Genomic DNA, 13,881 nt, shown 5'->3' with positions numbered 1-13,881 from the left:
GGAAAACATACAAATAAACAGTTGAGCCTACATTTTTAACAAACATGACTGTGTTCTTAGGTTTAATCTGTACTTTTTTTTAATGAAAATGTTCAGAAAGCAACCACTTCATGGGACAATATCACAAGAAAAAATACTTAAATTTCAAATAATACAACATAGATTTGGAATTTGTATGATAAATTGCTATTAAAAATGTCATAAATTGATTAAAGATTATTTTGTTTAGGTTCATCAATTCAGTAACAAGTCAACAGAGATGGCTTTAAGAGTGGCGTCTCTTGATTACCTTGGAACTGTTGCTGCACGATTAAGGAAAGATGCCGTTACAAGCAAAATGGATCAAGGGTCAATAGAACGAATTTTAAAACAGGTATTGAGATCAAGGATTAAAATTATGGGGATAAATATTAGTTAAGTACTTTCTTTAGGTATTCTTATATTAGTGTTACATTTCATTTTATAAATTCAAAATAAGATCATGCATTTCCAAAAGTGGACTTTTCAAAAACCCCACAGAGAAAGTTAATACCTTAGAGTGAATTATAGTGTCTAACAGGAAGTTTTAAGTAATTTATATAAATCATTAGTCTAATTTCTTTGTGTGAACTGCTTTTATGAATGTATGATGCTGTTTTCTATTTTATTTAACTAAGTTTTATTTAAGTCTTTAATTTACTAAGATGTTGATTTAGCACTCCCAAATTGTTTTCTGCCTTTGAAATTTGTGTATCATTTTATATTGGGGAAGGGTGAGGAGGAAGACTTCTTTTCATTTTACTATATTAGTTTTTTTTTTTTTTTTTAATTTTTTTTTTTAATGTTTTTATTTATTTTTGAGACAGAGAGAGACAGAGCATGAACGGGGGAGGGTCAGAGAGAGAGGGAGACACAGAATCGGAAGCAGGCTCCAGGCTCTGAGCCATCAGCCCAGAGCCCGACGCGGGGCTCGAACTCACGGACCGCGAGATCGTGACCTGGCTGAAGTCGGACGCCCAACCGACTGCGCCACCCAGGCGCCCCTATATTAGATAGTTTTCATGTTTGGCAAAAAAAAATTATTGTTGCTTCACTTATTTTTTTTAAGTGTGAACAAGGTGGTAATAATGCTAAAAGTTACTTAAGAAAATTGGTAAATGATCTCTAATCCTACCATACACAACTGTTTTCATTTTCTTTATACTTTTTTTTTAACATTCATAATCATATTCATGCTGGCCATTAGAAATGCCGCTAATATTTTTTATTATACTTTGTATTTTGAAATAATTTTAAACTTACAGAAAAGTTATAGGAATAATGCAAAGAGTTCCCACAAACCTTTCACTCAAATTCCTTAATTGTCAACAATTTATAACATTGCTTTATCTTTATGTAACATTTCTTTTTCAAAATATACATGCTTGCATATCTGTTTGTCATTTTTTTTTTTTTTAACTATTTGAGCACACTTAATGCCTCCCAATACCCTTGAATTTCAAAGTATGATTCCCTAGACAAGAGGTACTAATATTAACATCACCTAAGGACTTACTGGAAATATAAATTCTCAGGACTCATCTACTGAATCAGAAATTCTAGGGGTGGGGCCCAGCACTGTTTTTTGATTGACCCTCCAGGTGATTCTAATGAATGCTGAAGTTTGAAAAACACTGTTTAGTGTATATTTTCCACAAACAAGAACTCTTGCTTAAATATCCACAAAACAGTTCTCAAAAGCAAGAAATTACCATTAATGTAATACTACCATTTAATATAACACTGCCATTTCTATTTCCTAGATTATAATTTATTGCTATCATTATTTTAATGTTCCATTTATCCTAGAATTAACCTGTGAGAGCCCCTTTTAGCTGACTTTTGTGTCTTTTTGATATGTTACCATCTTTCTTTGAGAACTTTACTTTGTGGCACAAGATGTTTCAGGAGCTCTCTTACTTTCATTGCCTCAGCCCTGGAATCTGCCGTTTCACCAAATATTACTGTTCTTTTTATAGGAGAATGGTAATTTAGAAACCAAGATGTAGGTGCCAGGTGCCTTTCAGTATTTCTTAGAGTGAACCTACAACTTATTTGTTACATATGACCATGTAGATTGTACACTGTAAAACTTGAGGGGAAGGGTCATTTGTAAGTATTCTTACAGTTCTTGACATACATCCACATTGCTCTTGGAAGTTTACAGTGTACTAGTTTACAGTGCTATGATGAATTTCTCCATGGACCATTTCATCACACTCTGAGAACATAGATTATTAAAATCTTTGTTTTCTACTTAGAGATATTCTAAACCATATTGGCATTTCATGTGGTAAAGCTAGAGTATAAAGCTATAGAGTATACAGCTATACTCTATAGAGTATAAAGCTATAGACATGAATGCCAGCTCAGTTCATTTCTGGCTGTGTCTTGTTCTTGACAGGAACTAAAGATTCTATTCCTAGATCAAGTGAACAGCTCACCTGCTACTGTATATTTAATATCCTACATGAAATAAAGTACTATTTTTATATTACAAATAGAAGTATTTCTCTTCTAGAATGTTTTAAAATATCCCAAAGAAACCTATAACACATAGTAAAACAGATAACAGTTTCCATTTTTAAATTAAGTTTGGAATTGCCTCTTTTTTTCCAAACAGAAAACCAATGTGTAGGACCTTCCTGTCTCTGAATACTTAACACATTATTCTGTTAATTTTTATGTCAGCTACCTATGCACCTCGTTCAAAGCAAGATGACATGTAATTCATAAAAATAAGGGCCAGTCTCAGCTATGAGTATAAATTTTTTTTTGTGAAGTAGCATTCTTCTGTTTTTTTTTTCCTTTTAGTTGCTATACTTAACATTTTGATTTTTTATCATTTATCAGTTTTTTCCCTAGATTTGTATTTACAACTAGATGAATTATTAAAATACACTAGTGATGTAATTTTTGTTCTTCCTTGGTTTATTTTGTAGGTTTCAGGAGGAGAAGATGAAATACAACAACTACAGAAAGCATTGCTTGATTACTTGGATGAAAACACTGAGACTGATCCTTCACTAGTGGTAGGAATCTTTTCTCCCTTTTTTGGAGATAACACATCAAATTCAAATTGGGTCTGAAAGAAAATTGGGAAGTGTCATGAAGAGGAAGGTTGTTTGGAATCCTGATCTTTTATTTAAGACAAAGGGATACTTGATGATGTAAATTAAAGAGAATGGTTATGGATTGATTTGTCTTACGGAATTTTGGTACAGATATGTATTATATAAAAATGGTGTGAGAGGGGAAATAGAAATCTTTCCATAAGTTATCTTTGAGACTGAGGTAGGTCATTGCTCCTCACAATGGACATGGCCCAGGTGGTGCTTGAGATGATCTATGAGCATATAAAAAGAAGCTATTAGAATTTTATGTGTATATTTCTTTTTAAATATAATCCTTAGTTCTATTTTTATGTATATTGTGCATCCAAATTATTAGTATAATAGGCTCATATATAAGATTTATAAACCATATTAGAAAACACTGTGCATGTATTAGGGCACTTTGTTTTGTTTTTTTTAATGTTTATTTATTTTTGAAGGGGAGAGAGACAGAGTATGAGCAGGAGAGGGGCAGAAGAGAGGGAGACACAAAGCTGAAGCAGGCTCCAGGCTCCGAGGTGTCAGCACAGAGCCCAATGTAGGGCTCATACTCACGAGTTGTAAGATCATGACCTGAGCCGAAGTTAGATATGCTCAACTGACTGAGCCACCCAGGCACCCCAGGGCACTTTGTTTTAAGTTTATTTATTTTGAGAGAGAGAGAAAGAGAGAGAGTGGTGGGGAGGGGCAGAGAGAGGGAGCAAGAGAATCCCAAGCAGGCTCTGCACTGCCAGTGCAGAGCCCAGTATTGGACTTGGTCCCACAAACTGCAAGATCATGACCTGAGCCAAAATCAACAGTCAGACGCTAAACTGAGTGAGCCACCCAGGCGCCCCAGTGTACTTTTTAATTTTTTATTTTTATTTTTTACTGATGGGATATGTAGGATAAAGAGGTTGGAGGTAACTAAGCTATTTAGTCAACTACTGCACGTTTTTAGTCTACATTGAAAGGAACAAATAATAGATGTGCCTCCATGTTAAAATGTTTCAGTAATAATTGGCTACGTATTTCTTGAAGAAGTAAGGTGGTTTTTGAAAGTAAATGGAATCTTGTACCTTTGGCATCTTATCCTATTCTAAACTTTTCCAGTTGACATATCATCTGTCTAATTTTAGTGACCTATGTGTGATGCTTTTTTCTCTGTTAAGTAATTGATGCTTGTCTTAAGTGTTAAGACAAAGCAAAATAATAAGTTTTGTATCATTCAGATATTCAAACCTTTTGGCTTTCTTAAAACTTGTTTTTGTCTGCTACAAGTTGCTTTAAAGTACACCTGTATATTTATTCCTGATAGTGAGCACTTTATCAGTGGGTTGGAAATTTCATTTAAAAATTCTCTTAATTTTATCAAGCTCAGATCTTACCTATTTTCTTTTTAGTTTTCTCGTAAATTCTATATAGCCCAATGGTTCCGTGACACAACTCTGGAAACAGAAAAAGCAATGAAATCACAAAAAGATGAAGAATCATCTGAAGGAACACATCATGCGAAGGAAGTTGAGACAACTGGTCAAATCATGCATCGAGCTGAAAACCGGAAAAAGTTTCTTAGAAGCATTATCAAAACCACACCTTCTCAGTTCAGCACATTAAAGTAAGATCCAGAGAGAAAGCATCTTTACTTTTTCAGTTATCTCTTTGATATCTATCTACTTGGCAAAAAACTTAAAAAAATAATTTAATGACTTTTTGTTGTAGGATGAATTCTGATACTGTGGACTATGATGATGCTTGTTTGATTGTTCGATACTTGGCCTCTATGAGGCCGTTTGCCCAGAGCTTTGATATTTATTTGACACAGGTAAACTAAACCAGAATTCCTTGTACAATGATACTGATTTTTCCGATTATGGATATTTGTGGAATAGCGTATGATGTCTATTCACTGTTGAGAACAGATATTTTAAAAGATCATGAGAGTAGCATTTGTTTCTGTGTTCCATATTTGTTAAGATGTCTTTTTTTACATGCCTTTTACATACTGATTCACGTTTTACAGATAAATGGATATATGTATAAATATACATATATGGTATAGGTAGACTGGTTGATGTTATAAAAATAAATTACTCAATTACCAAATTATTACTTAAATAATACTAAATATTCTGAATTAGGTACTCATAGCAAGGTTTTAGTGGGGCTACACATCTTTGCACATGAGCATAGCAATGAAATAACAGGTTTGATTGAGAATGCCAGGATAAAGAAAAGGCCTTAAAGTATAGAATACCTCAGTTACTATACTGACCTGTAAGTTAAAACTTTGGATCAGTAAGATAACATCTTCTACCCATATAAATATTAAAGGGAGGTAAATCCAATATTTATTTTCATTTCTTTTGCATGTTTTCATGTATATTTTGTTAAATGTTGTATGTTCTAAAATTTGTGAAAATACCGATGTTTGCTCGGCAGATCCTTCGAGTTCTTGGTGAAAACGCAATTGCCGTTCGAACAAAAGCCATGAAGTGTTTATCTGAGGTTGTTGCTGTAGACCCCAGTATTCTAGCAAGGGTAAAGAAGAGCACAAATGATTCTTCTCATTTGACTATTGCATTCAAGTTAAGATATTAGCTCTACTTAGTAGTATAAATTATATTTTCTTTATTTTCCTTTAGCTTGATATGCAGCGAGGAGTTCATGGACGATTAATGGATAACTCCACTAGTGTTCGAGAAGCAGCAGTAGAATTATTAGGTCGATTTGTTCTTTGTCGACCTCAGCTTGCTGAGCAGTATTATGATATGCTGATTGAAAGAATTTTGGTATGTTGTTTGGTCATTTTTATTATGATTCATAAATACAATTTTGCCTTTCTTGTATCACATTTTTTTAATTATTAAGCTAGAAAAGTAAGTGTCAATTACTTATTTATATTGCCTAATCTCTATACTATAGCATCTTTCTAGAGGAGGACATGTTCCCCACCTCACTCCTCACTCCCAAAAACCTGTCCATGTTTATTTTACACACACACACCCTAAAGATAGTTTAAACCAGAATGAAAATTAAAAGCTAAGGTTGTAACTCTGTAGTGCTGATTCAGTGGGTTGGAAGGCAAGGGAAAGCCTACAGGTAGGTACTCTTGGTGCCAAGAATCAAATCTAGAAAGTGGTGGCTGGACAGCAGAACATTGGGCAGATTCTAATCTCCAGTCTCCCAGATTTAGAAAGTAGGAAAAATGTTCTCCATTCCTACCCTACCTTGAGCTAAGCTAAGAATCCTAACAATTGGACAGAGTACCAGCAGGGGAAGGGGACACAAATTTCAAGCCCAGCTCAGCCATAGGCCCAAACAAAGAACTGAGGAAGGACAAGTTTCTTTTTTTCTTTTCTTTCTTTTTTTTTTTAATGTTAATTCATTTATTGAGAGCGAGACAAGAGCACAAGTTGGGGAGGGGCAGAGAGAGAGGGAGACACAGAATCTGAGGCAGGCTCCAGGCTCTATGCTGACACGGGGCTTGAACCCATGAACTGTGAGATAATGACCTGAGCCGAAGCTGGACACTTAACCAGCTGAGCCACCCAGGTGCCCCAAAGGACATATTTCAAGAGGAGGACTGCTCGATACTATAAAACAAGTCGTTGTTGAAAATTAGGACTCCTTTTTTTCAGTTAACTCCTCCATTTTAATGATGCAAGTTTACAATGAGTAAATGATAGGAACTACAATGGCATAAATATTTTGGACAGGAACCTAGAATAAATTTATATGAATGTATATAAATAGGAACAATTGTTTTGTTGACAGCTAAGTGCAGAATTTTGGTATCTGACAATATGTTTGGATCCTTTGTGTGTTATCTGCATGTTTCTTTAAAGCTGAATTATGACAAGATTTAGATACCTGCATTATAAACCAGAAAGCCATTTGAGTCTTAAGAACAAACTAAAGAAATACTATTCTAAGATAATCCTTTCTTGTATGTCATGGAATTCTCTGGTCCTGAAGCCTTTCCCTGGAAAATGAAAGGAAACAGGAAACACTGATGTTACAAAATATCTGTGGAATCTCCACATCACCCACTGCAAGCATACTGACTTCTGTAACTCAAAAGAAATGCATTAGGCACAAGATTAGGTATTCCCACAGTGACAAGAGTTTATCACCTTTAGTGTCAGAATATTATATGACTAAGAGTTAAAGATAATTGCAGCTTCAACTAGCATAAAATCTTGATTGAAACAAAGAATTTAAGGAAAGAGTGCAATAAACTTTTTCGTGTTAGTGCTTCTTTTCAAGAATGAAAGGCAAAATCAATAGGATTCTCAAATTTGGAGGATCAATAGGATTTAATTTAATGAAATCCGATAGCATCTACCTAAGCGATATATCCTAAAATATTTTAGTGATTGTCAGACTATATAATGGAAATAAATATGCACATTAAGTGTCCAATGCTTTTTATTTCTAAACGCTTTAATTATTGAAAATTTGTGAAGAGTGTTAGTGCAATGAACCCTCAGGTATCTAACACCGTATCTATATTTTTTGCTAAATTAGTTTAAATTAAATCACAAACATTTTGCTACTTCCTCCATGTACACTTCAGCCTGCCTCTCCAAAAGTGTGGGTACTGTTCTTATAAACAAAAACTGTTAATCTCACCCAACCAAATTAACACTCCCTAAATATCCTGTAATAACCAGTTGATACTCGATTCTCCAGTTGTCCCAAAAACTGCAGGGGGAGTTTCTAGTTTTTTTTTTTTTTTTTGAACAGAATCCAGTCAAAAATCATACTTTGCATTTGGTGATCAAATTTTAAAATTTAGAGTACTCTCTTTTATAGACTTCCCCCATTACACTGACTAATTTAAAAAGACCAGGTCAGGGGTGCCTGGGTGGCTTAGTCGGTTAAGCCTCTGGCTCTCGATTTCAGCTCGAGTCATGATCTCGTGGTTTGTGGGATCAAGCCCCTTATTGAGATTTGTGCTGACAGCGTGGAGCTTGTTTGGGTTCCCCTCTCTCCCTCTGTCTCTGCCCCTCCACCCCCCCCCCCACATGCTCCTTTCTCTCTCTCAAAACTTTAAAAAAAAAAAAAAAGACCAGGTCAGTCTTGTTATTTCCTCATGGCTTTGTTTAATTTGTTTTTTTGTTTGGTTCTTTTATTTTCTGTGAACTGTAACATAGTGACAGTGGTTTGATTAGATTTAGGTTTAATATTTGTTAAAAATACTTCATATGCTGTTTAAGTGCCAGGCACTATTCTAAATGCTTTTAATTTGTTATCCCATTTAATTTTGACAAGTTTATACTCTAGTGTCATGTTCAGTGTTATTCAGTATTTTTGCATGTATTGGATATCATATTATAAAAGTAAAGCAATACAGTAATCCATGTTTGTAGTAACATTAATAAGAAAGAATATAAAGAGGAAGTATATAGACCATCTTTATCACGTTAATAAGTATTCAATGTACTGCTTGTTGGTATTTATTTCCTGATATCATTTTATCACATTTCTTACACCTGAGCATATTGAGCTTTCTGATATTTAAAAATACTTTTCTGTTCTTAGGATACTGGTATCAGTGTCAGGAAAAGGGTAATAAAGATTCTAAGAGACATCTGTATTGAACAACCAACGTTTCCAAAAATTACAGAAATGTGTGTAAAAATGATTCGCAGAGTCAATGATGAAGAGGGCATTAAGGTAAGATCAAATGATGACTGTTTTAAAGTTCATTTTTCATTAACGTTTTAAATAATTTAAACGTTTATTATAGCTAAATTTTGTAAAATGTGTAACTATGAAAAACCTTTACAAGGAAATCAACATTTTTAGATTATCAATTCAAAAATGACATACTTCCATACATTTTTATTTCTAAATCTTGTATTAATAAAATCTGATCTTTCTCAACCAGTTCAATTATATTTAATGCCATTGTAGTGATTACATTATATGCAGCAAGTTTATTATCAAATTAAAGTTATTTTATTTTTTAAATGGTATGTACTTGGTTTTCTAAGTTAAATACTTTGTTGAAAGTATAAACCTCAGTTCATTCGTGAATTTATACGTATATGATGGTCCCAGTATTTTTTTTGTTTGTTTTGTTTTTTTTAACAGCTTCCCCCCCTTCAAAAAAAAAGTAAGAAAAATGTTTTTTAGTTTGATCAAAACATTTGTGGGGCACCTGGGTGTCTCTGTCATTAAGTGTCCAACTTTGGCTCAGGTCATGATCTCACAGTTTGTGAGTTCAAGCCCCGCGTTGGGGTCTATGCTGACAGTGCGAAGCCTGGAGCCCACTTCAAGTTCTGTGTCTCCCTCTCTCTCTGTGCCTCCCCTGCTCATGCTCAGTCTCTCTCTTTCTCTCAAAAATAGAATAAATATTAAAAAAAAAAACAAAAAACCTTTGTGTACTATGCAGATATCACCTATTTAAAATTTTTACCAATTGAAAAAGATTATAATTTTGAAAAATTAATTGATGATTGTTTTCAAAAATTGAGGAATTTGTGCCAAAAATTTCTGGTAGTTTGTGCTTTGATTCGTTATTTGTAGCTTTGTTTTTGGCTTTTTTTTTTTTTCTCTTCATGAACAGAGATCATGCTCTACCAATAGAGCCAGCCAGGTGCCCCACCTTTGTTTTGGATTTTGTTTTTTATTTTTTATTAAAAAAAAATTTTTTTTTTTAACGTTTAATTATTTTTGAGACAAAGATAGACAGAGCATGAACGGGGGAGGGGCAGAGAGAGAGGGAGACTCAGAAGCAGGCTCCAGGCTCTGAGCCATCAGCCCAGAGCCCGACACGGGGCTCGAACTCACAGACCGTGAGATCGTGACCTGAGCTGAAGTCAGACGCTCAACCGACTGAACCACCCAGGCGCCCCTGTTTTGGATTTTAATGAGAATTTGGGATTGAGAATTTTGCCATGTTTGTTGTAGTTGTGTAGTTTGAAATTTTCTTTTTTCTAGAAATTAGTAAATGAAACATTCCAAAAACTCTGGTTTACTCCAACTCCACACAATGACAAAGAAGCAATGACGAGGAAAATTTTAAACATCACTGATGTGGTAAGGACTCGAACAAGGGTGTGGTCCCTGTGGGTACAAACCTAGTTGAGGCCTCCCTCTCTTACACAGAGACAATGATGAGATATTTGTTAATCCTGACATTTAATACTACAGTTGACCCTTCAACTGCACAGGTCCACTTATACATGGATTTTTTTTCAATAAGTACAGTATAGTACTGTAAATGTATTTTCTTTTACGATTTTTAAATAACATTTTCTTTTCTCCAGTTTACTGTAAAAATACAGTCTGTAATTCATATAACATATGTGTTAATCAACTTTATGTTATTGGTAAGTTTTCTGGTCATCAGTAGGTTATTAAAAGTTAAGTTTTTGGGGAATCAGAGTTATGTGCAGATTTTCAACTGTGCAGGGGGTCAGCATCCCTAACCCCTGCATTGTTCAAGGGTCAGTTGTACTTCCCTTACATTCTGGAGATACTCAAGGGATGCAAGGAAGATGAGATTGGTGTTTCTGCATAGCCCTCCTTATTAGCATTTGTTGACTTAAGCGCTGATACTGAAATTCTCCAGATTCCTCCAGTGCTTGAAAACTGACAGGGGAAGGAGAAGTAGATGAATAGGTAACAATAGCCCAGGGATAGCAGCCTAAAATGAGATAGTACTTTTTCAGAAAACGCGAATCAAGATTAGTTTCATTATGTTTAATTATACACATGAGCTATAAATATTTTTTGCCCAGAATACTTTTTATGTTTTGAACATAAATTTTCTATTATCAATTACAGATTTATCTCTCTTTCACTCATATCTTTATATCTGCTATCTAGAAGGAAAATAATAAGCAAACATTTCTATTTGTGTTGTTTTAAACCTTACACGTGTTTCTGACCAGTACAAGTTACTATTCAAAATGTAACACCATGTTTTTAAGTTTCTATTTAAATTCCAGTTAGTTAACATACAGCGTAATACTAGTTTCAGTTGTACAATATAGTGATTGAACACTTCCATACGACACCTGGTGCTCATCACAAAAATGCACTCCTTAATCCCCATCACCTATTTCATTCCTCATCCCCCAACCCACTTTCCCTATAATACCGTATTTAATTTCAATATATTAAACTAATTTCTTGAATGTATTCTAAGATATTTTTAGAATAAAATTATTTAATATTGATAAATTATTGGCTTACTTAAAGAATAGTTTACTTTAAAATAATTTTTTTTAATTGAGACATTTATTTACCTCACACTAAATCATAGCAAAGTTTTTGTTTTTTGTTTTTCAGATTTTTAAGTAAATTCTTAATTTTGATAGTTTCACCATATTTTCCCACTTAGGTTGCAGCATGCAGAGATACTGGCTATGACTGGTTTGAGCAACTCCTTCAAAACGTGAGTGTTATTTTGACTCTTGATAACAGATAACATGAAATTTAATAGAAGGGCAGTTCTTTGTAGATTTTATGATTTAAAAGAACCTTTTCAGTTATTTTTAAGTATTTGCCTTTTGGTAGGGAAAATTTATTTCAGTTTATTAAACTGAATGTTTTGGTTAATATCCCTATTTAAGCAATTATTCCACTGACTGTTATAAATAATTTTTCTAAATCAGTAGTTGAAATTCTATCTTCACTTCCTTCCAGATATTTTTTTTCTTATCCCTTTAATCTATATGATAGACATGAGATTTACAAACAGATTTACAGATTGCATCAACTATATATTTGCATTATTTTGCTTGTTATGAAATGTGTAGAATTTCCTGTAATAGTGCAGAATTAAAGCATAATTAGTGTTCTTGAAAAATTTCATATATGGGAATATTTATCTCCCAATGAATTTTTTTATTTCACAAATTTTTAAATAGAAATACCCATCACCCAGCTTCAAGAACTGTCAGCATTTCCCTAGCCTTATTTCATCTCTAATCCCTCTCCTTTTGTTTTTTTATTATTATTTTTTGGCTGTAATACTTTTGAAGCAAATCTCATACTTTATATCATTTCACCATAAACGTTTTAGTATCTATCTCTAACAGAAATTACTGTAAAAAATAACCAGAATATCATTATCATCTGTATCAAAACAAATATTAATGTTATTCCCCCCAACTCTAATACTTATTTCAATGTTCATATTTCCCTAATCGTCTCAAAATGCATTTGTATAGTTAGTTTGCAGTTGCTTTGGTTGATACGGCTCTTAGGTCTCTTAAATCTATGCTAGTCGATCCCTCACGCCCCCCTTTTCCTATAGAAATGGAAATGTGTTTTCCTATAGAATGTCCCACATTGTAGATATCATGGATCTTTTCCTTCTAATGTCATTTAAGTTGTTCCTCTATTCACCATTTTTTTCTGTAAACTCTTCATTAGATCTAGAGCCTTAATAATATTGAAGTTCAATCTTGGGAGTAGGGGACAAGAATACTTCATAAATGATGCGAATAATACAGTGTCACAGTAGGAGGCACATAACGTTTAGTCATCCATTTTCAGTGATCTTTCAGTTTAGGTGTTGTCAACCTGGTGCACCTATTATAATGAGTCTATTTATTTTTTAATATTAGTGTGAGTGAATAGATTTGTATGCCTTTGTATTTCAATTTATCTTGATCATAATTCTTTTTGAAGTTTAGATTGTCCCATCTTTGCCCAGTGGTAGTCCCTCCAAGTTGGTCTTGTATCCTTTTGATATAACCATGTTACTCTTTTGTCACCTGATTACTTTTTGCCTCTACAAGGTGACCTGACTTAACTTGTATATTTTCTGCCCCAAACCTGAAATCAGCCATTTTTCCAAAGAGCCCTAATCCCTTTGGGTAGAAGAATCTGGATGCCATGGATGTCCTTTGCTAATGGGTTATCATAGCTTTGGGCCTTTTCCAAAAGATAGAGCTAGAAAACATATATTTTTTAGAAAGGCAACAATAAATCAAGAATTTATATTGATTTTTTTTTAATTCAAATTTAAGATTATGAAAGTCTCCTTCTTTGATTGTATTATTCTTTCCTTTAGGCTAAAAATCTTAGTTCCAAAGGAAAGGAACATAATTTCTTATTTGCTTTGCCCAACTAATATTAACAGTAACATTACTGGATACAGTTTAAGATTTCTTTGCATTTATGTTTATGTATAGCCCACTAAAAATATATTATTAAGTCTATCTTGGGGTGCCTGGGAGGCTCAGTCAGTTATGCATCCAAGTATTGATTTTGGCTGAGGTCATGATCTTGTAGTTGTGGGGTCAGGCTCCATGCTGGCAGTGCAGAGTCTGCTTGGGATTCTCTCTTTCCCCATCCCCCACTTATGCTCTCACTCTCAAAATTAAAAAAATAAACATTAAAAAAATACTTTAAAAAAATTAGTCTATCTTGAAATAAATTTTTTCTGTTGTATCAACAATCTGCTGTCTAGTTAAGTCCATTTGTTTTTGTTCACTTCTGTATGTTTTGCAGTATTTTTAGTAATAAAACTAGCGATATTTTTAACAGTCAACCAAAATTGTTTTATTGAGGCACAATCAAGATAAATATAGAATATCACCCTTAAAAGCTTCTTCGTGCCTCTTTGTAATTGTTCCTCTTCCCTTGGCCATAGGAAACCACTGGTCTACTTTTTGTCGCTGCATTTAATACCTTTTGTCCAATTTCATATCAGTGGAATCATGCAGCATGTAGTTTTTTGTGTGTTTGTCTTGTCTTCTTTTAATTAACACAATGTTGCTGGTATATTAATATTTTTATTGCT

The 13,881-nt window shown here is 33.7% G+C and overlaps 1 protein-coding gene across 3 annotated transcripts in view; it reads left to right on the top strand.

Moving 5' to 3' along the window:
- The window catches only part of NIPBL (NIPBL cohesin loading factor), a 201,077-nt gene that overhangs the window by 149,616 nt on the left and 37,580 nt on the right, over positions 1 to 13,881 (top strand). For all 3 annotated transcript variants that reach the window (XM_045439988.1, XM_045439979.1, XM_045439996.1), the window contains 9 exons: positions 230 to 373; positions 2,961 to 3,050; positions 4,514 to 4,728; positions 4,833 to 4,935; positions 5,553 to 5,651; positions 5,756 to 5,902; positions 8,658 to 8,792; positions 10,062 to 10,160; positions 11,470 to 11,523. In XM_045439988.1, coding sequence (XP_045295944.1) covers positions 230 to 373; positions 2,961 to 3,050; positions 4,514 to 4,728; positions 4,833 to 4,935; positions 5,553 to 5,651; positions 5,756 to 5,902; positions 8,658 to 8,792; positions 10,062 to 10,160; positions 11,470 to 11,523 — 1,086 coding nt within the window. The remainder of the gene's footprint in view (positions 1 to 229; positions 374 to 2,960; positions 3,051 to 4,513; positions 4,729 to 4,832; positions 4,936 to 5,552; positions 5,652 to 5,755; positions 5,903 to 8,657; positions 8,793 to 10,061; positions 10,161 to 11,469; positions 11,524 to 13,881) is intronic.

Source organism: Leopardus geoffroyi, chromosome A1 (genome assembly GCF_018350155.1).
Source record: "Leopardus geoffroyi isolate Oge1 chromosome A1, O.geoffroyi_Oge1_pat1.0, whole genome shotgun sequence".
Taxonomy (NCBI): Eukaryota; Metazoa; Chordata; class Mammalia; order Carnivora; family Felidae; genus Leopardus; species Leopardus geoffroyi.
This window is presented reverse-complemented; position numbering and strand designations above follow the sequence as displayed.